Raw genomic sequence first — 12,406 nt, 5'->3', positions numbered from 1 at the left:
AGTAAGAAAATAGAGTACTGTTAGTGTGATAAGAACTTAGGAAATGATGGAAATTTTAACTGTTAAATAAAAGCAAAACATAAGTCCTTATGCCATTGGAGAAAAATATTTCAAGATCTGTGTATGTTTTCCATGGCATATCACATTCTGTGTTTTTCTAGGCCTTGTTGTCTCCTGTGAACAATACCATAGCTTTATGGTCCATTGTAATTCTTGAAAAATATCTGTATCTTATTTTTTAGAAAGGTTGGATAGAAACAAGTATGTCTCAGACAATCCCCTGTTTTTGTCAGCCTTGAGAAGCAAGGCAAATTGAATTTCAAGACTGAATTTTTAATGCTTTTGTTATGTAATTTCTATCATGATGTTGGTGGTGAGGGACTCTTTGATGTATCTTTTTAATGATATGCTTATGAATGAATAGAGGAATTAGAAGTCATTATACTTTATTTGTCTAAAGATAATTTTTGGTTTTATAACTTAAAAGTGGGCCTTATAGCTCCTGATGATAAAAATAGGCTGACTCCAGGTGATCCTTGTACCTTATTTTGTGTTTAAAATATTTTTCATGGACAGAAGCTTCCTGGAAATTTTCTGCATAGAGTGCCTTATTGGCCAGTCTTTGTCCTGCTAATTGTAAGCTTGGTTTCTCAGTGTAGGGGAGTTCAGGTAGGACCAATAAACCGCCTCCAGGCTTTGAAAAAGGTTTTCTTTTTTTGTCTAACAGTTGTTTGCAGAGTTCTTGTCTTGTGGAGTTATACCTTCCACTTGTTCAGTTCTGGCTTTTAAGCATTTATTTTTTTGTTTTGTTTTAGTAAAATTTTATGCCTTCTTTAGCAATTTGTTAATTCTGTTTTTATAACTTTTTTGCATAGCTCTCATTTCTTTTCCCATGTTTTCCTCTGTTGCTTTTTTTTTTTTTTTTTTTTTTTTTTTTTGGCTCTTTTAAAATCTTTTCTAAGACTTTTTGTTGGACTTTTATGATTGCATGTTTCTTTATGGCTTTGCTTGTAGAGTTATCTTCAGGTCATTGTTTTATTCTGAGTTTGTGTCTTGTTCTTCCTTGTCCTCAGAATAGCTCTTTGTTTTGGGGTTCTTTTTCTGTTGCTTATGTTAACAACCCACTTAATGACTTCGGACTTTGTTAATGCTGGACTCAGCTGGCCTTTGAAGGGGGATGCCTTAGCTTGAGCTACTTTTACAGCTTAGTTGAGGTCTTGGTCTGTGTTCTTCAAGTTCCTGAAGTGGTTCAGGTCTGTTTGCTTGTTTGCTATTGAGACTGCAGCTGGACTTAGTCCAATGCAAGAGACTATTAGCTCTTGGAAGGTTTTGCCGACTCAGAGAGACTGAATTGCCAGCTGCCATTGATCTTTGTTTCTTTCCCTGGTTAATTTTTTTGCAGACATATATAGAACTTAAGACTGGAATTTAATCTTTGCTCTACTCTTGAACCTCATCTGCTCTTGGACTTTTTTTCCTGCTCCATGCATAGTTAGGACCTCTCACATGCAACTGTGATTTTTCTATCCTATCCTGGAACTGTGACCTTGGGTAATGGGGGTTAGAGATATCAGATCTTGTCTTTGTCCTGGATCTGGTGACTGGGAACTGGGTAAGGTAAAAATTGTTAGATGACACCTGTTCTCACTCCCAAGTCTGGCTCAGAGGGCCCATGGAATCTTCTTTTGCCCTCATGCTTCTTGCCCTGTTGTTTAGTCTCAGGCCTGCACTGTTCCTTGGAGCTACAGTGCTCCTCATTGTTGTGTTGCTCTTGTAGTTTCCTCTTCAGTGTCCACAGATCTGTCTTTTCTTCCCAAGCTTCTATGTGCTGGAAAAACAACTCCCGAGACTCTTACTTAGTTTTACTAGAGTTTGGTGTGGTTCATTTTGTGGGTTATTGCAGGGGGTGTGGGAGAACTGGACAGAAATGTTGACTTGCTGCCACTTTGACTGTTCCAAAACAGGGATTATCTGTGTCCTCCTCTCCTTTGAGAGTCTGATGCAGCCTCTGGTTCCTTCTCAGGAGTCATATTTTAGTCCATTGCAGAGTATTGGTTGGAGAGTGAGGCTTTCCGTATATTCTGTGTATAAATGGTAATATGGAAGTTGGCTTTAGCTCCAGAACTTTGTAGAGTCCGTGGAAGAGACCTAGGATTGTAAAAAGTTCGACTAGCCACACCATAGAGGCTGAGTGGATAAGAAGTATCTGTAACCCACATTGGGATGATGAGCTCGTATTTATCTGGGAAAGTGCAAATGATGACAGGTTGGGCCCAGGGTTAAATAGGGGAGGAGCATGGTTATATTATATGATACTTCCTCTTTCTCTAAGGAATGGAAAACTTCCTCTTCCCCTAACTTTGGGGAGAGCTTGGAGGTGAATAGCACAGTGGACAGAGTACTAGCTGGAGTCAGAAAAATCTGAGTTCAAATGCAACCCCAGACACTTACTATTTTGCTAAAGTCACTGAATCACTCTCTGCCTCTGTAAAATAGGGATAATAAAGCGTCTACCCCCCAGGATTGTGATTTTCAAAAGAGTACAGTGTCAGGCATATAAGTTCTCTAAAATTATTGCTACTATTATTATCATAATCCATATTGATTGTAGTATGATTATTATTTAGTGAGCATGCTTGAGTTGTGATAGATGTTGTTAGAAGGAACATCTAAATCAATGCCATCTAATCATCTGGATCATTTATTTAGAACATATGTATTCTAGGGTTTTAGAGACTGTGTTTGGACTCTGTGACAAGACTGTGACTTTTAGAGGTAACACACTGAAAGATAGAGAAGATGCCAGATGTGGTTGGTTCTTCAACATGGTCATGGAAGATAGAACACAAGTTAGAAAAGAATAATGAAGTTAGAAAACAATGTTCAAAGGCAAAAATAATGGGACAAGATTGAAACTATCTCTTTTCTATAAAGCCTTAAAAATAGACTAATAAGAAATGTACATTCATAGATCTAGACAAAAAGTTCCATTTTAAAAAATATTGGTCAGATAGGAATTGTAAAATAAGTGTTTCCAGGACCTCCCATCTTTGCTCATGTTTCACTACTGAACTAAATGTCTTTCTTTTTACAAGTGAGTTTGTGGATTGGGAAAAGTTTGGTTCCTTGGGTAATGAAGATAAATTTGATATTTGACAGTAATTGCAGATAATTTCTCTGTTCACAAAAGCCTTAATTATACCACTTCCTTGTTCTCTTGGTCAGTTTCTTTGTTTTAGAAGCTGCCTGGCTTCCCAGTAACTGGTTTTGTGAAATGAATCTAGAAAGCAGATTTCTAGGATGTGAGGCTTTATTGACCTTTGCTTTGTATGTGCTTTTTTCTCATTGTGTTATTCCTTGGTTTGTGTCTTCTTGATGCTTCCAGCTTGGATTTTTGTGGTAGATTTTATAAGATCAAGGTTTTGATTTGTGGTTGCTGTATGCATTGATACCTCCTGTGGCAATCTGAAGCTTTCACTGGTATACTGGAAACAATGAACATCTTTTCCTGTAGGGACAGCAGAAGGTGGCAAGTATGTTGGGTATTTTTTAGAGCTAGTATCAGTGAGAATATAGACATTTGATCCCTTTTGCTTCAGCTGAACTGCTATGTTCCATCTCCTGTCTTTTACCAGATGTTCTCCTAGTACCTTTCTACCTAAGTCAACCCTCCCTTTCCTTCTCTTCTCTTTCTACCCTTCCTCTCCCTCCCCCTATCCTTGAGTGTCCCTAATGAAAGAAAACCTGGCCATCATTGCCTTTCCTTCCTTAACTTTCAGTGCCATTGCCCCTTAATCATGCATTGCCTTGTAGCCTCTCCCGTGGCTTTTGCCCATTTCCCCTCTCAGTTCCAGACTCAGGATCTACTCATGGAGACTCAACTCTTATTCTTTAAGGATTGTCAGGCCTGTCTGCCCATTGCCTTCTGGCCTATGTAGATGTTTTTTGCTGCTCATATCTGCTCTCCATGATGGCTTTTGGGCATCCTTTGTGGGAATATCTGTGTTAGCACCATGCTGAGGATGCTCAGGGCCATTGTGCACCTTCTCATTGATTGGAATCAGTTATCATTTTAATTATAGTGAGATCATGGGGTGCTTTGAAGGGAAGCCTTGCAGTCCTACTGGGGGAATACTGTTATCCCAATAATGAGTTTTTGTGGCAGTGAGCAGATGGCAATCATGAGCAGCCCTGGACAGTCCCAAATGTAATCTAGCATAATCAGTCCAGCCAAGTGTGCAGAAAGTTGGCCGCTGTCATAATTATCCTGGTCATAGCATCCTATGAAACAGACAAATATCCTGTCATCCCACATGCTTCTCTTTAGCTTGGTCAATGACAATGACGGTACTTCCAGAGATGGGGCTATAAATTAACCTTAATATTGTTACTTAATGTCCATTCTTTTGCTGTTAAACTGTACATTCTCCAAGAGCATGTATCCTCTAATTTGTATTTTATTCATCACAAGTCAAGTAGAAGTAGGTTGGTACTCATTTAATGTTATTTACTTGGACCACTAGATCTATCTTTGGCAGAGAATTCATAAATAGAAAACCTGACCTAAGTGTATCAATTCCTACTCTTAACAGATTTTTAGATCTAAAAGTCTTTTTTTTAGGGAAAAAAACATTTATTTTGTGTCTCTTATATACCCTGAGAAGATCCTTTTCTCAACCCTAGAGACATAAATAAAATGATCCCTACCCTCTCATGTGACTGACATTCTACTAGGAATGGAGACACTCTTTCATATGGTCATACTATCAAGTCAGTTTAGTCCACATGATCTGGTTTGAAAGGTAAAAAGTAAAAGAATTGTGGTTGTCTTTAATAAGTAGTATCTTAAATCTTTTATGCATTTTAAAAAAACTTAGTTTGCTGGATAAACTAATTGAATTCAAGTAGCATTTGTCTTTTATATTCTCTTCATTTCGATTATTTGAATATATTCTATTTTTCAGTGTGTGGTCTTTGCTATGACATCTGGACAAATGTGGAATCATATCCGTGGACCTCCATATGCTCATAAGAACCCTCAGAATGGACAAGTGGTAAGTCCCTGTTCAATGATTCACAGATTTAATTTGTATTTAGCCTATAGGAAAAAAAAAAATTAGTTCTACATCTATTATTTAAAAATGTTTATCTGTCCATTCTCCCTCTCCCCAGCATCCTGGTTTGATTGATGATGGTCTGATATTATAAAGGCAGTGGCTGTGGTCACTGAGCCCAAGAGGAGATGCAGATCCTAAAGGACTCTGCTGCCCATTTTCTCATGAGGTTACAAATTCTTGACCCCAGCATGGAAATGAAGTTTTATCCAGAAAGGGATCTGCTGCAGAGTAGATCTGTGTTGGGGGGCACCATTTTGTATTGGCTAGTCTGATTTCCTCTCTAGGAAGGAAAAGCTATTCTCCATGCCATGACTGGGGAGGTTTCTTTGTTGTTCCAAGCCTGAGAGGCTCAGTTGTGAAGGAGTTTGTGTTCCCGGTTTGAGGGGAATGCCTCAACCTTTGCAAGAGTGGTTTTGGCCTTCTGTGATTAACAGTGAAGCTTGCTAACATTTGTACAGCACCTGCTTCGTGCCGGGCTCTCTGCCGAGCACTACGAATAAGATTTCATTTGATACCCACAACACCCCTGGGAGAGAGGGGCCATTGTGAACCCCATTTGAGGAACCTGAAGCAAACAGAGGTGGTGATTTGCCCAGGCTCCCATAGCTAGTGAGAGTCTGAGGCCATACATAAATCAGGTCTTCCTCACTCCAGCTCTGCTTGCCTGTGCACTCAGGTGTGCCCTGGCAGTTCACGTCTATTCTTATATCTTTTCCTGTGTCCTCTTTGCCCCTATCCTAGTGAAGCTCTTGGCCTGCCAAGCCCCAGCTTTGGCCATTGCCACTGCTCCTCCCCACCGGCTGCTGAATGAAGGGGCTGATTGGAGTCTCCCCAGATTTACGCCATATCACTTTGATACCTTTAGCCACTCACTCCATCTTCACTGATCTCATCTGAAGAGATGGCTGGCCCTTCTCTTTGCCAGAGTCAACCCCTTTACTTGCACAAATGATCCTGTCCCATCCCTGCTTCTCCAGCAGATTGCTCTTCCTTCTCTCTGTCCCTGTCTGCTGTGGTCTATAGAAATGCCTCCATGTCTTCCACATCCTCCATCTGTGCATTCTCTCTAGCCATTGTGCTGAATCTCTTCCCCCATTCTTAGCTATTCTGGAGATGTCTGTCTGCTTCAGGAGCCTCCAGCTCCTCTCCTTTCACTTTGTTCTGAAGTCTGCAGCCAGACTCCTGATCTCCTCATGTGCTTGCTCCAGATTTATCAGCAGTCTCTTTATTACCCAATCCCTGGCCTCTTCTTTGTCCTTGTTCTCCTTGACATCTGCAATCTGTGACACTGCTGAGCACTCTCTTTTTCCTGAGAGTCTCTTCCTCTAATTCTCCTCCTACCTCTCTGACCATTCCTCCTCAGGCATCTCTTCCTGGTCAAGTTTTCTGACCTTGGTTGTTCCACAAGTCCCTGCCTTAGGCCCTCTTCTTTGGGCTATCTTTACTACTTCACTTAGGGCTAAGCCCATCAGCTCCCATGATTGGATTGCCCTTCTGTTCAGGTATGAGATTAAGGAGTGGCAGCAGCTTGTGCCCAGGGACAAAGACTGTGTATGAGATTCCCTGAACCTTCTTTTTTCTTGGCCTCCCTACCTGTGTGTGCTATCTTCCCCTCTTAGCTCTTAGGGAGAAGGGACTGTTTATTCCGAAGGCTTAATGCAGTTCCTGGCACAAAGTCAGATCTTGATGCATTTCTGTTCATTTTATTGGCACACATCCCTTCTTCTTTGTTGAGTGTAGAACATTTTTTATTAGTTTTTGACAGGACATCTGCCAAATCCTTTCTTACCAGCCATTGTTGGGTGGGCTTCTTCTCAGGCCACAAATTTGTCAGCCCTATCTTTAATGATTAGTGAATCCAAATCCCCTTCTCAAATACCATTTCCTTAGCTAGATGTTCATTTCCCAGAGCACTTTTTCTTCCATGTTCCTTAATTTAAAGAACAGATGTTCTTTAAACTCAGCCCTCTTAATCTGCGGGCTTCAGTTTGTTGCCCAAGCCCAAAACTTCATCACTGTGCCCGATTACCTTTTGAGGCTCCTTGTGACATGATCATTTGCACCAGTAGAGATGTGCGTGAAGGGGCTGCTGGTACCTCCTGTGTATCATTTTTGCGGTGGTCTCCTGACTCAAAGTGGGGTTCCTGCCTTGCTGGGCTATTAGTTAGCCAGAGTATAGAAGCTAGCACTAGCTCTGATGTGCTTCTCTTTATGCCTGCCACAACAAGTTATCAAAAGCCAAGTAGAGTGACTCCAGATAAATTCTGTTCTCTTGGACTCATAGGTCTTCTCCATGGTCCAAGTTCTTGTTTAGTCTGGAGGTCCTTACCTAAAGTCTGCCTCTCTCATCCCAATTATAAATGATTTTGAGCCTAGACAACAGAAAACCTATGGAAGAAAGGCCCTTGTCCTCTCTTTACATGATCCACATGCCTGTCTTTATTGTATTTGCTAGTCTCCAGCCAAATCTTGTTGTTTTGATCTGGGAAAAGCCTTAATTTCCCTACATTTTTAAAGTAATGGTATGTTACTGTAGCTGTGGTCAGGGGTTCAGTAAGTACCCAATTAACCCTGACTAGCCTCAGGTTCAGTTCCTTTTCCTGATTTTAGGGAAGCTGGGACTTGATGGGGATCCCTGCATGCCCTGACCCAAGCTCTGTCTTAAAATTCAACTCTGAATCCTTCTTCAATAGATTCACTTCTTGAAATGTTCCATTCAAAGGAATGAGCTGAAGTGGTTTTGCTACAGCTAAGATTATTCTGGAGTTTTGGCTCCTCTCCAAAGTAAAACAGGAGAGTTAGGAGTGGGATACACCTAAGAGGAGAGCCTCTTCACCTGGAGCAGAGCTCTTCATTCTCTGAAGTCATGGGAATAAGAGGTGATTGTTTTTGACAGTCTGACAGATATATTCTTATGTTGGGGAGGCTTATTTGGGGAAGGAAGACTTTTTGAATGTTTTCACCCCTTTTTCATTCTCTATTTTTGTGCTCCCCATTTACTGGCTGAAAATGTTAGGGCTCCTGGGTAAAGAGGTGTGGATGGAACTGAGTGGGGGAGGGACCCAGCTTGCTCTAAGTGTCTGAAAAGGAGGGAACTGCTGCTCATGAATACTCTTAGGAATTTGAATGGGCCCCTTTGTAAGTCTCTTTGTAGTGATGTGCACATGATGCTCAGTGGGCTTCCCCTGCTGACAAATTGACTGAGCCTTTTGGGGCTATTGGATGGAATGGAAGAGATCAGAAATGTGTACAAATTACATTAATGAAAGCATTTTTATAGTTTAGAAGGCAGAGAGATGTTGGTACAGAGGACCACCCAATATTTCAGCAAAGCCAGAGTGTGAAGAGCAAGTGTCTCCATTGTTTGTTTTTTACCAAGTAGATATGGCTGAACTATGATGGGAGAGGTGGGGGTTGTATGCATGTGCACACATATACTGAAAAGGGTCAGCACACCATTGTGCATGAACTTCAGGACTTCTAGTTATATATAAAATGCGGGGGTCTCATTCTCTTGGGTCTGACACTGATTTTCCTACTGTGACAGAGGTAGAATAGTTCTCAGAGCTTTTTTTGCTTAATTGGCCCTTCTTTTGTATACTTTGACAACTTAAAGGTTAAAAAAACCTACAGGCTATTTGGATTTGGATTTTGCCTCTCTGACTTAATTTGAATAACAAATAATCTTCCCCCCCCCCCCCATATATAAACAATAGAGTATGGGGTTTTTAAAAAATTTTTTTTGTAAATGTGGATGCAGAGTTTCTATTCCCTTTAATTGCTTCAAAATAGCAATTACCTTTTGAAAAGTCTCAGAGGTTGTTTTCTTCATCACATCAATGAAATTTAAAGGTGTAACTTGAAAAATAGGAATCCCTTTGGGTGGGACTGGTGCTAGACCCCCTTACCCAAATTAATTAATCAGAGACATTTTTAGATACAAAGAGAAAGCCTTTATTTAGTTCCTGCAGGGAGAGGCCCAAGCACACCCAGGAGGCATCTCATCTCCCAACAGGTGCTTGACCTGGCAAGCCAGAAATACTAAAGCTGATTAAATGGCAAAGACCAAGTCTTTTCATTGGATGGACTAAAAAAGAAGTAATCCTTATTGACCAATGGTCACCAGTGCTGTTTACTTCCTGTGAGTCATGTCACTTCTTGTCACTTCCTAAAGCTTAGATTTATGTTTTGACTTTTCTTGCCCCAGAGACTTCTAGGCCTTGACATAATGTGACTTCCTGTAACCTAGACCTAAGGTCAGACCTTCTGTCCCTGCAGACCTCTGGGAATAGGGATCACATGACTTAGGCCTAAGGTCTGATCTACTCCATCTCATAGATTTTTTGAGAAAACTTCACTACCCTTTATATTTTTTTTAGGTGTACATATTTTAATTGCCTTAATTTTTTTTTCATTTATTTAGTATTTTAGTTTTCCTCAGTTACATGTAAAAATAGTTTTTAACTTGCATTTTTAAAACTTACAATTCCAGATTCTCTTCCTTCCCCACCCCCTTTATTGAGAAGACAAGCAATTTGATGTAGGTTATACATGTGTGTAACTGGCTTTTTAAAAGAAGAATCACTGCAGTTTGTATTTTATACATTTGACAGTAATGAGGACATTTAGCCCTTTTCTAATGTGTTGAATACAGTGACAAAAGAAATATTTTATGAATTATATAAATAAAGGCTTTTGTAGTTTTCCATGAAGGCAATGCTGCAATGACTAGCACTAAGAGGTTTTATACCTGATCATTGAGTCTGCTGTGTATGTTCATAAGGTACTTTGGAATTTGCATTTCCCTTCTTCTTCCTTCAGCTGGCACCCAATGAGATTTCCTCTTTGGAAGATAATTCCAGGTTTATCACCCACTCATTTATAAAGTTTCTTTGATTCCCACTTGGCTGTAGGAGAAAATAGGAGAAAATACAAATTCCTCCCCTTAGTGTGGAAAGGTCCACCCATTCTGGCTCTGCTCTGTCATTCCGGGCTCCCTGGGCATTTCTTTGCCTCAGATGCTCTGTGTTCCACCCAGATGGGCCAACCCATTGTTTCTCATAGGGACCATTTTTCTTCTGTCTCTGTGCCTAGTGTCTTCTCTGGGCTTCTTCTTGATGGAATCTTGAGCTGCTTTTATAGTTTGGTTCAAGTTCCACCCTTAGTGCCTTCTTTCCCACCTTTTCTTGGACATTCCTTGCCATATTTTTGTATTCATTTACCTGCGTTGCTTTCCTCCCCAAAAGAGCAGAAACTTTTGATTGGAGAAACTTGTTCGTTTTTACCTAGCCCCGATGCCCAGCAGGTGGTACCTGTGCTTCTTGAATGAATGATTGAGAAAACATGCTCTCATGGAGGTCATAGGCCAGTACCCACTTATCCAGACTGTTCCCATGCCTGTATAGAGGATATGCTTCTTAAGATTATGTGATCTTTGAGGTCTTTTTTAGTTCTAATGGGCAGTTAGAACTTGAGTCCTTAAAGGAGTAGATGGGAAGTACATCCAAGGTATATTCTGGAGACCCTGGGATGTACAGGAAAGATTATGGCTTTATCTTCTCTGTAGTACATTCTGCCAACATTTGAGATGAGAGTTGTAGAATTGGGGGTGGTAAGGGTGATCATAGATAATGACCCTTTGTGTTCCCTCAGGGCCAGGTAGGATGATGAGATCATCCAGATATGCAGTAAGGTATATATCAGAAATCTGGAACTGGGCAGTTTTGGTATTGCGTATCTGGGAGAATTAATCACTCTACTTGGTGTTGAGTGCTTTGAGGACCAGGACCTATCATCCATACTTTGAATCTTACTCCAAGCAAGATCCAAAGTCTTATAGTCTTATATGGTTACATAGTTGGTGCTTAGTAAGTATTTATTGAAATGAATATAACTTGGGGGGTATTAAGCTTAAATAGAAACCCTAAATTTGCCAACACACTTTACTTAAAAAAACAACAAATTAGCATTATCTTTGTTGTATTTTGTTTTTGTTAAACATTTTCTGAGTGCATTTTAATCTGATTTGGGCTCAGACTCAAAACTGCTGCCACACTGAGCTTAGTACCTCTGATCTAGCCCACTTCAAGTTGCTGATGAGAAAACTGATCTCATGGTGTGATCACAGGATCTCAAATTAGAATTGAGAGGGATCTTGGAGGCCAGAGACAGAAATCACCTCATTTTACAGATGAAGAAACTGAGCCCCAGAGAGAAGAAGTAAAGACTTGTTTAGGCTCACATAAACTAGTAAGTGTCTTATGGTAAGATTTGAATCCAGTCTTCTGAAATCCAAGTTCAGTGTGGTCTTTTAAGACTACAGTGTAGAGGGGTCCTCAAACTTTTTAAATAGGGGGCCAGTTCACTGTCCCTCAGACTGCTGGAGGGCCAGACTATAGTAAAAAAAAAAAAATTTGGTTTTTTGTTTTGTGGGCCTTTAAATAAAGAAACTTCATAGCCCTGGGTGAGGGGGGATAAACGTCCTCAGCTGCCGCATCTGGCCCGTGAGCCGTAGTTTGAGGACCCCTGCTCTACACAGTCTCTGGAACTGAAATGCTTAGGAACAGATTGCCAATGATTTATAGAAAGCCCTGACTAGATCTAATGTATTCCATCTCCCAAGTCTTTTCTTCCTTTTCTGTTGATTTACTCACTTTTATCCAAATGACTCTCACATCCAGCCCTAAACTTTCTCTTGGGCTTCTTTTCTGTATCACTAATTGCCTCTGAGACATTTCTATGCGAATTGATTATTGTCCTTCATTCCCAAAGAGGACCAAAACGACATCACTTTGTTAGGATCACATTACAATGTGTTCATCCGTGGCTCATCCGACCAGTGTGAATTCAGAAGGCTATCGAAATCAGGTACAAATAGTCCACATGGACATGTGGAGCTGGGATGTCTCTAAATTTGCACATCTCACATTTCCTTTGCACTGCTGAGATTCTGCTTTGTTTATGGAGCACAGCACCTTCTTTGTTATGGGCACACCATGCTGGGCAGTCCTTTGCCAGCATCCCCAGTGTGTTACAATCGATTCCAAAGTTCCTAAGAGAGACTTCGAAAGTGTCCTGGTACCACTTCTTCTGACTTCCCTGTGAAACACCTCAAATGGAAGTGATTCACTTTCCTGGAATGGCACTGATAGACTGTCTAGGTTTCTGTGATGTAGTTGGATGTCTCCTAGGAATCTCAATCTCAGCATCTCCAAAGCAAAGCTTTTTAGATTTCCTTGGAACCCTTCCATCTTCACTTCCTTATTTCTGTGGAGGCGCTACTGCTTTTC

At 40.6% G+C, this 12,406-nt stretch overlaps 1 protein-coding gene across 3 annotated transcripts in view; it reads left to right on the top strand.

Annotated features, from left to right (window-relative positions):
* The window catches only part of TUSC3 (tumor suppressor candidate 3), a 76,953-nt gene that overhangs the window by 30,734 nt on the left and 33,813 nt on the right, over positions 1-12,406 (top strand). For all 3 annotated transcript variants that reach the window (XM_051965382.1, XM_051965383.1, XM_051965380.1), the window contains exon 6: positions 4,965-5,054. In XM_051965382.1, the coding sequence (XP_051821342.1) occupies positions 4,965-5,054 (90 nt within the window). The remainder of the gene's footprint in view (positions 1-4,964; positions 5,055-12,406) is intronic.

Source organism: Antechinus flavipes, chromosome 6 (assembly GCF_016432865.1).
Source record: "Antechinus flavipes isolate AdamAnt ecotype Samford, QLD, Australia chromosome 6, AdamAnt_v2, whole genome shotgun sequence".
NCBI classification, from domain to species: Eukaryota; Metazoa; Chordata; class Mammalia; order Dasyuromorphia; family Dasyuridae; genus Antechinus; species Antechinus flavipes.
This window is presented reverse-complemented; position numbering and strand designations above follow the sequence as displayed.